The sequence below is a fragment of the Rattus norvegicus genome, chromosome 4, assembly GCF_036323735.1.
Source record: "Rattus norvegicus strain BN/NHsdMcwi chromosome 4, GRCr8, whole genome shotgun sequence".
Lineage (NCBI taxonomy): Eukaryota > Metazoa > Chordata > Mammalia > Rodentia > Muridae > Rattus > Rattus norvegicus.
The window spans coordinates 15,269,778-15,283,366 of NC_086022.1; the positions used below are offsets into that span (position 1 = coordinate 15,269,778).

Sequence of the window (13,589 nt, forward strand, 5' to 3'; positions counted from 1 at the left end):
GGAAAGTCTCTCTGCGGTTTGAGCAAGGAAGGCCTGAAGAAGGGCTGTTGCCATCACTCTGGCCCTGGCCTTGACTTCCTGAAATAGAGTTGAGGCCAAGCCTGCTCAGGTCCTCCTGGTTTCAAGGATGAGACTGAGCCTGTGTACAAGCAAGAACAATCTAGGGGAAATAACTGCAGGGTTTGCTATAGAGAAAGCCCCTGGATGAGCCCCGGAAACTAGCTTTCTTCTCAAGTGATGCTCAGAGAACGGGCTTCTGGGCCAGACTTTTGTAGACACAGCTGCAAACTGGAGAGAAAACGGCAGTCTGCCACTCTTACCAGAAACGGCCACTAACATAGTCAGCCACACCCATGGGGGATGTAAAAGCTACTTTTATTTACCTGTTGTAATTCTCCTGCCTCTGTCTGCTAACCTAGGCCTAGTCCTGGAAGCTTCCAGCCTCTGCAGAGTCTTGTCCAGGCCTAGAATGTTTTCAGCCTCTGAGGCTTACTGCTGAATAAGCTCACCCTTTCTAGTTCTTTCTGAACTGTGGCTGGCTGGTTCAACTCAGCTGTTGTGGCTCAAACTTCATGCTGATTTAATCTGGCCTCTCTTAGTTTCTTACTGAATTGCTCTGCTTGGCCTCACACTAACTCTGGCAGTCTGTTCTAATCTTCTGGCTCCTTCTCATTCTCTGCCTCCTTCTGTCTTCGCCTGTGTCTAGCCTGTTCTCTCTGTAACCTGACTCTGTAAAACTCTCCTGCTAATACTTGCCTCTACCTCCTTCTCTCACTGCCCCTTCAGTAGCTTCCTCTCCTTTCTTGGGTGAGTTGGGCATATCCTATTCTGTCAAGTCTTCCTCTGATTTGTCACTTTGTCTGACGCTCAATTAGACATCGCTTTCAAACATGGGTGCTTGCTTCCTTCTGCAAACTAAGTTGACTTCCATTGTTTGGGATTGAAGTTGTGTGCCACCATTCCTGGACGACGTAAGCCTTTCTCTACCTGGAACTTGCTCTGTACCAGGCTGGCTTTGAACTCGGAGCTCTCCTTGCCCATCAGGGAAGCCAAGTGTGGTGATATCCACTTGTAATTCCAGAGCTGAGAAAGCAGAGGCAGGCAGATCCCTGTCCAGTCAGCTTAGCCTATCCAGGCCAGTGAGAGATCTTGTCTTTAAAGGGGGCTGGGGGACAAGGAAAAACCAAAACCAAAACTGTAGAGAGCGGTGCGGCGAAACAAAGATGGCGCCGACATCCAGCCTTGTCTGGATATAAACGACTTACTGCGCATGTGCAGGCTTGTCCCCTTGCTAGGGCTCCCTCTAGTGGTGAACAGCGGTACTGCACATGTGCAGTTTATGCACCAGGTGTCAGTTGACCGTTAATATGCTAATGAGGTGATTCATTCTCCGCCAATCACTGGAGGACAAGTAGTGGGGTGATCCAAGCCCCACCAATCCCTGAGAGATAATTAGCATACTGTTGTGTATATAAGTCTAGCGACTTTGCTGCTCGGAGTCCCTGTTCAAGAGAGCTGTAACACTGAGAAGAGCTGTAACACTGAGAAGAGCTGTAACACAGTAAAGGCTTGTTCGCAGAAGAATCCTGTTGCCGCGCGTCGTTCTTACTGGAGGGACATTAGGTGCGCGACACAAAACCCCAAAATTGCCTGACACACTCCATTGTCCTTTAATCCCCCCTCATGTACACACACACACACACACACACACACACACACACACAATCAGTAGCTTCTTGCTGCCTAAGGCTTGGACAAAGCCTATTATTCCCCCATATGATCCATGTTCTATGGATCCATATGCTTTCTCTGGTCCTCTGCATCCTGGGTGACTGGCTTCTGTCAAAGTCCCCTCATCTGTGCCTCCCAGGCCCTGTCAGTCCCCTGTAGGTGAGTAAGCTGTCCAGAGTTGAAGATTTGCCAGAGCACAGTATCCAGTTTCAAACCAGGACCGTCTTTGGTCACCTTGGCCTCCTCTGGCCTGGGCTCTGTGGTCTCTGCTACGGGGGTGCTGTGGGAGGCCCCGACATTCCTCACATTCAGTAGAGCCTCCAGCTCCCTCCTGAGGAGCTTTCCCTGACACCTTTCTCCACTGATGCTCCCTGATCTGGTTTATCTTCTATCTCTCGGCACACTGGACCTGTGAAACCAGCAACCTGCTGGTGTAGTTCCACTGCCCGAGTGCCAGTCTCCATGGATGCCAACGAGGAGGAATCTGTGGACATTTGGGGTGCTACTGGTAGTGTTTACATACCTTTCCATCCGTGGTGCTAGTACTGGTAAATACACCTGCGAGATATGCACTCTGTCAGGTTCAACTAAGGCACCCTCAACTGTTCTCAGCTTGAAAGCTGGTTACACACGCTCCTGCTTTCAAAATGACTCTATCTGCTAGTTAGTCATGAATGTTAAGACGGGGGTTCCCGGGTGTATGCATACTGACCTTCATATCTGTCGGTGTGGATCTCTCTTGTGTGTACCCGTGTGGGGCCCTGTTTGTGTGTTCTCGGTCTTGCCTGATAGCAGTTGTGTGTGATCACGTTTTGCCGAGGAACTTTAAGGGCATCGTGGAGTTGGAAACCCAGTTGAAGAAGCAAAAACTCAAGGATTCTTAGGTGACAAAGAAGTAATGAGGAAATATACCGAGTCTTCTTTTCCTATGCCTCTTTGGAAGGCCATGGGGCAGATGGATACTGGTAGCCACGGTCGTGTCTCTTTTGAAGCACTCTATGGCTACCCAGCCGTGTTCCCCCAAGCTTTGTGGCCTTCTTTCATGTGTTTATGACACTCCCCTCCTCAGAGGCTCAGCAGGCTTGCTTGGCTGCATGTGGCCTTTGCCTAAAGACAAATGGTTTGCAGATATTTTTAAGTGTGGCGTGCTTTCATTAATTCATCTCAGTTCTTCAGTTAAGAGCTATTTTTAGTCACTTGACGTGAGAAGGCCCCCACGTTTGGCACTACAGCACTGGGACCACTGTCGATGCTTCCTTCTGAGCAATGTATGAGCCCCTACAATCCGCCCACTCTGTTGGCTCTCCTCCTCCTCCTTGGCTTTGCATTTGGGGGCTGTGTGTTGGGCTTCTCTGTAGCTGTGCGAACTTGGTTCGTCTCCAGGCATACGGCTTTTCCATGTCTGAAAACAAAATATTTTCTATTCCCATTTTACATAGTTTGAGGACCAAATGGAGATATTTGTAGTGTCCTATTAGAGGGGTTCAGTGTCTATAAACATCCAGAGCCATAACTCTAATGTCAGGTTAACCCCGTCTGTCACGCTCTTGGCTCTTAGCCCAAGACCAGGGTTGGGGTGGGACCAGGTCTGCACAGGAGCCTATGAGTTATGCAGAGCAGGCCCCAGGGAGTCTCAAGGACAGCATCTCCTGCTTCTGAAACCTAGCAGATAAACAGTGGTTTTAAATTGCTTGTGCTCACAGAATGCTGTTTTAGAAGAATATTCATTTGCTCAAGAGCTGCATTTAGGAAGCACCAGGCTTTGCCGTAAGGCAGACCTGGGATTGACTTGGCTCCATGAAGGTCCCCCGTCCTTACTGTTCTCTTGTTTCCTTTTGTGTTCTCTTGATTCAGGCATCTAGGAAAGTCTTTTCTTGTGTTTAGTGTTGCATGTATAACCTACAGGGTGACGTGAACTTCTTTAATCTGATTGTTCTCTTTCCTTGACCCAATGTTTCTCTAAATCCGTTAGGTTTTACCATCTTGGGAAAAATGCTTTCCTTCAACATCTCCCCATCCCTATGCGAGCCTCTTTCCTTCCTCCCTCCATTTCCCCTGGGACTTCTGACATCCACACCCTCTGTTTGTCCCCTTCTCTGTCACCTTCTGAGCTGAAAGAAGGGAAAACATTGTGTCTGAACCAAAAGTAGCCATCACCTTCTGTCCAACCTTCCCTCTGAGCTGACAGTGCCCTAGGTCCTCATGGTTCCTGCTTCCTTACCCAAGCTTCTCTGGATCCTCCAGTAATCAAAGTACTTGGTCCTACCTCGAGCAACACTGTTGCAGGTGTGGATGCTAACAGCCATCCCATATTTGGTGAACCGTATCGTCCCTAGAAGACATGGTCGTAGTGTCCACTCTCACTAACGACTCCTTCTTGACCCATCTTTCTGTACCAGCCTCCAAAGTGTGGTCTTGCCCTTTCTCTACCTTTAAAACACTACCTTTCCCTCCCTCCTTCTAAGGTGGTGGGCTTCACAATTAAGGCTCCTTGAGAAGTTTTTCTAAAAATCTTGATGCGCAGGGCCCATCCTACTTGATAACATGTGACTCTGGAGGTGGGGTAGGAGGGCCTCAGTCTCCATCCATACCAGGTTTGAAGCAAACCCGTTGTGGTACACAACCACTGGCTGGTTAACCTCAACCACTGGCTGGTTAATTGGCTGTTTAACCTCAACCACTGGCTGGTTAACCTCAACCACTGGCTGGTTAACTGGCTGGTTAACCTCAACCACTGGCTGGTTAACCTCAACCACTGGCTGGTTAACTGGCTGGTTAACCTCAACCACTGGCTGGTTAACTGGCTGGTTAACCTCAACCACTGGCTGGTTAACCTCAACCACTGGCTGGTTAACCTCAACCACTAGCTTGTTAACTGGTTGGTTAACCTCAACCACTGGCTGGTTAACTGGCTGGTTAACCTCAACCACTGGCTGGTTAACTGGCTGGTTAACCTCAACCACTGGCTGGTTAACTGGCTGGCTAACCTCAACCTTTGCATGCCGAAACCTTAGTGAAGCCCCAGGTAGATCTTTCACCATTCGCCCAGGCTTTAAGTCTATATTATTCCCCACTACTGACCATTACTGATCCCAAGGTCTGCCTGTCTTCCTTCTCTGTAGCCCAATGGAGCTCGCTGTCTCTAGTCCATGAGTGCAGGCCTCTTTATTTTCACCCTGACTGAGGAAGCGCCTGCCGGATCGTCTCTTTTGCGCATGCATGGACTTCTGAGCAGTGGCTGAGACTGATCTGCAGAGTCCTGTGCTGATTTTCCTTTCCCGTGATTTGCAAGCAGCATTGTGCTTCGTCGTTCTCTGCATCTGCACACTCCCCCATTCTCTCAGTCAAAATACTGGCTTCCAATTCCCCCAACAGTCTTTTAAATTTCCCAATTCCATAGAAATAGGATTTTTTTTCTTTTACTTAAGCTGTTCTTATACCTTTCTGCCTCTTAAAATCAAGGCGTTCCTTAAAAATCACCAAAAAAAGAAAAAAAAAAGCCAATTATCCAGGACCTCTTCTAATTATGCATGCATCCTGTAGAATTCTGCATTTTGACTGTCAATGTCTTGGTCCCCTACCTAGAGAACAGACAGACCGAGACTACAGGCTGGATTATGTTTACCTGTAATGTTCCCAACAACTTTTAAGAACACGTATGTACTGTTTTAGTTAGGGTTTCATTGCTGTGAAGAGATTCCATGACCAAGGCAGCTCTTCTAAAGGAAAACATTTCATTGGGGTTGGCTTACAGTTTCAGAGACTTAGTCCATTATCGTCATGGTGGGACGCTTGACAGCCTGCGGGCAGACACGGTGCTGGAGAAGCAGCTGAGAGTTCTTCATCTTAATCCAAAGGCAGCAAGGAGAAGACTGTGTATATGTACACTGAGCACAGCTTGAGCATAGGAGACCTCGACGAAGCCGGACCTCGAAGCCCGACCTCGAAGCCCGCCCCCATAGTGACGCACTTCCTCTAACACGGCCACACCTCCTAATAGTGTCACTTCCTGTGGGGCGAGCATTCCAAGAGACGAGTCTCTGGGGTGGCCACACCTATTCAAATCAGCACATGTACTAAATGAAGGAGGTTTATCTATGAACACATAGTCCTGAAATAACTTTAGATATAATTTCATTTCTAATTTAATATCTGTAATTTTTGAGATGGTTTCATGTAGCCCAGACTGACCTCAAAACTCAGTTTAAAGCTGGTGAGTTTCCCGTATGCAAGGTGACCACTCTGCTTATAGCTGAGCTACAACCTGAATTAATATTTAATTCTATTTGTTAATTTTATGTAGTATAGAGACCATGTTAAGAGTTCAGCAGACAGCATATGCTCCAAAGTCAACTCTTCATGTAGGATTCAGGAATTGAACTCATCCCTCAGGCTCTACCTACTAAGCCGAATAGCTGGCCCCTTTTCTATTGTCTTAATCGTGAATTCTAATGTTTTAAGGTGGTATTTCTTCTTGCATGGGTACTTTAAATATATTTTCATTTTAAATTCCTACTTGTATATTAGAAACCATTTATGGAAAAGTTCTCCTGTATAATGCAATTGCCTATCAAATCCAGGCTTTGTGATCAAGCTGAACGGCCAAGTGATTAATTCAACAGAAGAACCCTGACTTAGCCAAATCGCACAGCATAGACAGCCTGCCTTGATTTTAGAATTCAGATGAGTGTGTAGCTTGAAAGTGTCTTAGCTTGAAAGATGGGCTCCTAAATGAACAGAGGGGCATGCCCTGCTGCTGTGCGTGGCTTTGCCGGTTTGGTGTAATTCCCTGAAGGTTGCTTCCCTCAGACCTCTGTTTGGGACTACTTAAAAATATTCACACCATACAGCGATGCAGTGGCACTGAATGCAGCCTGCGCCAGAGATCAAGCGGAAGGCAAGAACAGAACAGAATTTGATGAAATGGATTAAATGCTTTCCGTCCTGGTTATTGCCTGCAAGGTTCACATTCACCCGGATGTGGCGTGAAGGCGTCTTAGCTAGAATGAGATCGCAAAGATGTCTTTCACATGGATGGACACATTTTGTTAGAGTTTTAAGATCTCCATTAAACTTTACTACTGCTACTATGTGTATATGATATACGCATATGGATTTGAACGTGTGGGTGCCGCAGGAGGACCCAAGGAGGACGACACTTTTCCAGAGTTCTCTCCTTTCACTGTGAGTTCCAGGGCGCTTCCACCTACCAAACCGTCCCATCTCCTCAGTCTTAGGAAATTTACTCCCATCTTCAGGAGATCCAAAATTGTTTTGTGGCCTTAGGTTTTCCCAGATGAAGTTCCTTTCTAGGAGTTAGTCCCACGCGGCCCCCACCGAACCCTAGGAGGTGGGGCTCCATCAAACTCTTCTCAAAACCCTCAGAAAGAGCGAGGCTCTCCCTGGAACTTACTGTTAACCTTCCCCAGCTGTGGTGACGGAAAGCTGAGTTGCTGCAGAGTGCCCAAGGTTGTGTCTCATGGGCAGCATGCTCCAGAAGGCCCAGCAAGGGTTCTGTTTAATTCTAGGGTGTTACCCTACTGTTTATACACGAATGCTTACAACCATAGCTATTATTACGGATAATAATCATAATCACTATATATTTAATTAGGGCCCCACATGAACTAGATGCGCTTCTGAACCTATTGTTGGACAGAGTGCCCTCATTTTCTTGGGGCTTTATAGGCACCCTCTGGGACTACGTTGTCTGAAGAAGTTTGTTCTAGTAGAATCCTGCTACTAGTAGGGATGCTATTCGGTTATTTTGCTGTGAGTTTGCCTTAAACAACAACAAACAAAAACAAAAACAAACAAAAAAACCCAAATAAAACAAGACAAAAAACAAAACAAGGGTGGAAAAGATACATGTTCGGATATGAGCTTGCACACTGGGGAAAACTTACTAAGATTATAAACTTCCAAATAACACTCAGGTCCCACACAAGCGTCGGCCGACTGAATTTCAGCACACCCGCCCTGCTGCAGAAATGGTGGGTCGACTGCTGGTGGAGAGCCTTGTGCCAGCAAAGGCTTCAGAAGTTTTTCCAGGCAAGTCACAGGCTTCCCTGCCTCTGGGCTGGCTGGTGTTCCAAGACAGCCGTTGCAAATGGGTAGGCTGGAGGCAGCTGCGGCCTGCTCGTGGCTTGTCAGGGATGTGTGTTAGTCTTCTTGTTCACTGGCTCTTAAAAAATGTAAATTAACCATGTCCACCTTTAAAAATAAGACAAAACTGCACAATTTCAAAGAGTGTTTGATTTCCCACTTCCTGCCTCACTTCTGAAACTGATTGGTTTAATAAAGGAAATAGTACTGGAGTGAAAGATTGACAGGTTTGGGCTTTTAGGTCTTCTGTTAATGTAATGGGGGGAAAGTCCTTGCAGCAGTTGCTGAGAACTGTTCTCTTGGGTCTAAAATTCCATGACTAACCCCCCGACGTGGATCTTTCTCCTGTGTAAGGTAAAACTGATAATCAGCCATTGGTTTGGGATTGAAATACTGCTGTTATATATGTTGATGCTATAACTTCCCATAAAAGGATTTAAGGTGTTCATATAGTAACCATATGGCCAAAACATAAGTGATATCAGCATAAGACAGCATGAGGTGATTTCTTTCAGTTTACTGAGAAAAAAAAAAAAGGCTCTCTCCATGTATTGAAGTCTCAAAGAAGTTCTATTTTGGTCATTAAAGTTATACTTTAGAAATCTATGGGGGAAAAAAGGGACAGCTTTAAAAAGCCGGGGTGGGGGCTGTGGGGTGGGATGGGAAGTGGTGGCACATGCCTTTAATCCCAGCACTCAGGAGCCAGAGGCAGGTGGATCTCTGTGAGTTCGAGGCCAGCCTGGTCTACAGAGTGAGTTTCAGGCCAGCCAGGGCTACACAGAGAAAACATGTCTCAAATGAACAAAAAACCAAAACCAAAACAAAACCCAACCAACCAAATAAATAGTAAGTAATAAATAATAAAATAACCCCTGATCCTTACTAAATTAAAATTAACACACGGTTTATATAGCTGAAAAAGGAAAAGATTTTTGGATATATATTTTATTTGACAGTGTTTTAGAATATCATACAGTAAACAAGATTTCTGTAAAAGTTAATTTATCCATAGTGGTGCGTTTCATAAAAATAGTTGCTCACTTACAGTCTTTCTGTGACTATTAATACACGGAATTATATTTATAGAGATACAGCTGTACAGGGTAAATTCACAGCTAACACTACACAGAAATATTATTTGGAATGAGATTTTAGATGATGTGCTGTCTTCACGGGTTATAGATTACAGCCGCATAAAGCAACTACTGCACAAGTAGTAGCTGTGAACTGTGCAAATTAGAGTTTATGCAAGGGTAATCTTCACTCTTTTCCTTTTGTAACGTGTGAAAAAATAAAGGTCAGAGGATACAGTACTGGGACGTGCAGTTACACTACAGAAGCATTGTCCAAACCCAGAGTCAATAAATTAATGGCAAACTAGACTGGATTTCTAGTCCAGGGGAGAAAGACGAATTGAGATTAAACAAAAAGTCTAAAACCGCTACATGTGTTTGTGCTTTTGTTTATGATGAATGTGTTTCATTTTGGAAATTACTTTTACAAGCTGCAATACCCCTCACATGAGGCTTTTGACCATATTGGCTTGTGGAACTATCTTTATGTCTGATGGAAATTAAACTAGGTAGTGCCCAGAGAGTGGGGGAGACTCATTTGAGACAGCAGTTCCCTGTGACCCTGCTCGACGGACCCCTTTTACTCACTTGACAAGTGAGAGGGATGGGTCTTACTTGCTTTGGAACTTGTGTAAGGGGCAGAATATCCGAAGGGTTGAAGCCTCACATATACAAAACATATTCATGGCAAAATGCCTTTAGACATTTTGTCTTTTAATATGTGCAGCTACAATAAATACCAATGGATAGCTGACTGAAGTAAATGTTCGACAGTTTTTACTACTGGGACAATCACTGACCTGAGATGGTAACCCAGGAACATAAAGGCGCATCTATAGATCATTAGTGTGACAAAAACCATTAGCGAATATAAGGCGAAAGCTAACCAGATGGAAACAAAAGGGAGATCAAATAAGGAAAGCAGAAAGGAATGCCAAAGGACTCATGTTCTTTAATGAAAATAAATTAGTTATCATAATGCTTTCAATATTAGAGATTCTAATTTGAGAAATATAGGACAAATACTTTGTCAAAGTGCAAATGAAGAGCTTTAAAATAAGACATAAAATAGGTAAAATAGAAGATTGCTAACAGAGCAGCTACGTATCTCCGAGTGCCTGGGATGGCAGGAAGGCCTTTTCAGGAAGGACCTGCAGCGCTGTCAATCTCGATTAAACAGATTATGGTCTTTTGATTATCAAACTCATTATTTTAGAGGAAAACCAATTAAGATCTACGAGCTAACCTGCAAAATTCTGACTTACGGCAAACTGTTCCCTAGGATACAATTTTTAAACCTTTTTTTTCCCTACTACGGAAAATGTACAGAAATGTGACTTGACCACAGAAATGGCAGTAAAAATGGCACCACACCAATGAATTCACTAGGTTTCTAACTCATCCTGCAGTAGGCAGGGAACGATGCTGCTAATACCGTCGGTGGATGCCTAAGGGGGAGCCATGGAAACGTATCAGTATCATGGGCGAACAGTTCTGGATGTCTCAAAGAAACCCTTTAACCCCTGTCTAGATATGTCAAGAACGACTTATTTACAACACTTTAGATCAATTAAAAGATATAATCTTGTCTCAGTTTCCGCTTGCTCCGTGCAGTTTGATTTTTTTTTTAAGGCGATATTCCAGTTTGTGATTGCTCTGAACTTGTCCAGTTTCTTGATATAAAGTTTGGATGACATCCAAATCCTTCATGCAGTGGGGGGAACTTTTTTCTTTTCTCTTTTTAAACTAAAGCTACACTGCACTGTCTCTCTGTGATGTTTGCGTGATTTTGGTTCTTCCATAGCTGCCAAAGCTCCCACCATGGAACCGGGGGCTTTAGGATCAGTTTAGGTCTGCCTGCGCGCACACCGTGCCGTGCCGCCCACGCGCGTCGCACGCCGGTGCTCCCGGGCCTCGGCGCCTCGTGTAGATCTATGCGTGTGACAGTGGAAATAAATTAAAACGCCGTCAGACGGAACCCAGGAAGATCGGCCTGCGGGGAGGCGGGCGGGGGCCCCGCCTCGGGGCTCATCTGCCCGCGGCCGAGGCGCCAGGCTGCAGGGCGCCCGGCAGCTTGTCGGAGCCCGGCACCTTCCAGGGCCCCGGTGCCACCGCCGCTTTGCGCGCCAGGCCGCCCCCCGTGGGCCGTGCTGCGGGTCGGGCCCCCGAGCGCACGCCCACCTTGGCCTCGGCCTCCCGCGCGCCCGCGGCCCCGGGGCCCTCGCGCCGGCCGCGCAGCGCCTCCTTTCCATCGGCCGCCTCCGAGGCGGGCCTGCCGGCCTCGGGCCGCCCCTGGCCGCCTGGCACCTCCTCCAGCCTGGGCCTTGCACTGCGCTGCGGGCTCGCCGAGCGCTCCCTCTGCTCCCCCAGGCGCTGCTTCTTCTGGCCGCCGGCCGAAAGCTCCTTTGGTTTCCTAACGTCGTGTTCCCTTTGGATATCCCAAGTTGGGTCTGGGCCTATCTGGTGGGAAGGGTCGGAGGGTGGGGCTGGATGTGATGGAGAGAATGGAGAGAGGATGTCTTCGAGGGAGACGCCTACTTCCGGCAGGCCTGGGGCGGCGGCAGCGGCAGCGCTCCAGGCGTAGGGTTCGTCTGTGGACAGGAAGCACAGGCGTTAGTGCGAGCCGCGTCCCTGCGCTCCAATTGCCTTCGCTGGGGACCGGGGCTGGCAGCCAAGTGGCTGCTCTCAAGGGCCCTGCCACACACACCCACCACTGCCCAGAGGGCAGCCAGCCTCTCCCAGGGCTTCCGTCCCCCACCCGACCCAAGCCTCCATTGCACAGGAGTTCAAAGCCCAGCTCGGGCCTATTCTAATCCCTTTGCCCCGGTCTGCTCTACTTCTGGGGTCACACCTAAGCACGGACACAGATTTGACAATACATCAGCGGGTCTCAGACTTCACGGTGGTCATGAAAATACAGGTTGCCCGGCGACCCGGCCAGCAGGTCCCAGTGAAGCGACCCGGTGCTTGTCTCTTTTTAGCAGGCCCTAGGCGATTCTGGGGAGTAGTTAACAGCCGGGATCTGAGCCCTCCTCGAAGGAGTCGGGAGAGTGATTTTCTTAACCGTTAGGGGTCGCTCAAAGCACAATTCTCAGCAATTGCCTAATCATTTTGGGATTTGGATTGATTCATCTGAAAACTATCATTGCTCTCGTGCCCTAAAAAGAAAATCATTGTCTTTGATTTTTTTTTTTTTTGTGGTTTCAACATGGATGGCTCCTAGACTAAGATAAACGGAACTGTTTCTAGAGAGTCAAGCTTTATGTCTGTTGAGGATCTTGAGGATTTACTATGTTTACTTCCAAAAAGTATTGAAAAATATATTTTCATATATGTGAAAAATATGAAAAACATATATGTCATAAAACAAAACACTGGCCAGAAACCAAGTAAGGGACGGATGTGTTAGGATTCAATGAGTTAGTTACGACCGCGAACAAGAACATTAACGTTGAATTTTCTTACCCTAAGGCAAAATAAAGCAGGGAAATTCAATACAGGAACCCTTGATATTCATGAGGAATATGTCTTAGGACCCTTGAAATTCTCAAGTTTTATAATATTTCAGAGTGTTATTTTCTCTAAGGCATTGTGTGTGTGGGACACAAGCTACCTTTATATTGAATTCTGGGTAGCTGGTGATTCTTCTCCATTAGTAGCTAAGATCCCCTCCCTCGCCCCTCATCCGGTTGAAGGCTGTGATTGAATTTCTGGCCTCTGTAACAGGGGCCAGTGATCTTGAGTGTATCCAGTCCATGAATACCAGGAGTCTGCTTTGTTTTAAAGTTGGGAATTTTTATATAGTACTTGGTGGTGATGGTGACTTAGATGAGGAGAAAGAGAGGACAATGGAGTTGCCATTTTCCCCAACAATTCTGGCCACCTTTAAAATATCAGATTAGTTGTACAAACTTTCTCTTTTGCTGTGAGATCTGAACTGCTTACTCTGGGTACAGTGTTATCTTCCTCTTCTTCATAAACTGATGTCCATGAATCTTTTCACATTGGAAACCAAGTATCCTTGGTTTGAATAGTCTGGAATTAGTGGATGTGTTCAGTGCGAACCCTACTGAGGGCTATAGTTAAAAACCAAACTAGCATCGATAGAAAGTGGCAACTTGCCAGTGTAGGTAAAAATGTTGCCTTAAACACTTAAACACACATTCAAAATACCTAGCAGAGTTTGCCAGTAGTAATTTCTGCCCAGGACCATGATGATGGTGGTTTACATGTTAATAGCTCATCCCCCCATTATTCGCATATGGTTGAGTCAATTAGCTGGCCAAAATATCACTTCTGAGATGCAAGGAGAAGGCTGACGTTATTTACACCAATTCCTGAAGAAGGCAGTGAGAGGTTAAGTAGCTTGATGAAAATTATAGAATGGGCACTCTAGAGTAACGTTTTGGGTAAAGAAAACCCTTTTTTACTGAGTGAGAAAATTGTCCCAGCCTATTGACATGCAAATAAGATTAAAACAAGAGAACCAGACCTTAGTGACCATCCTGTCTAAAAGGGACCAGCCCCATCTCCCAACAGAGTACTTAGCATTTGTTCCTTGAAATCTTACCCACCACATGTGTGGTATTGGACAGGAGAGGTCTGGTCAGATGGTGGAAAACATTAATTCACACACTGAAGTATCTGCCTTTTCTTATCTCCAGTCATTCCTTATGATAA

General features: G+C 46.3%; 1 protein-coding gene across 27 annotated transcripts in view; it reads right to left on the reverse strand.

The window, feature by feature from the left end:
• Positions 1-8,740: 8,740 nt before the first annotated feature.
• The window catches only part of Magi2 (membrane associated guanylate kinase, WW and PDZ domain containing 2), a 1,483,910-nt gene continuing 1,479,061 nt past the window's right edge, over positions 8,741-13,589 (reverse strand). For 22 of the 27 annotated variants that reach the window (XM_063285370.1, XM_063285374.1, XM_063285367.1 and 19 more), the window contains one exon: positions 8,764-11,500. In XM_063285370.1, the coding sequence (XP_063141440.1) occupies positions 10,938-11,500 (563 nt within the window). In that variant the 3' untranslated portion in view covers positions 8,764-10,937. Of the gene's footprint in view, positions 11,501-13,589 lie in introns of all 27 variants that reach the window. The other 5 variants (XM_063285366.1, XM_063285364.1, XM_063285362.1 and 2 more) reach the window with 3 other exon arrangements.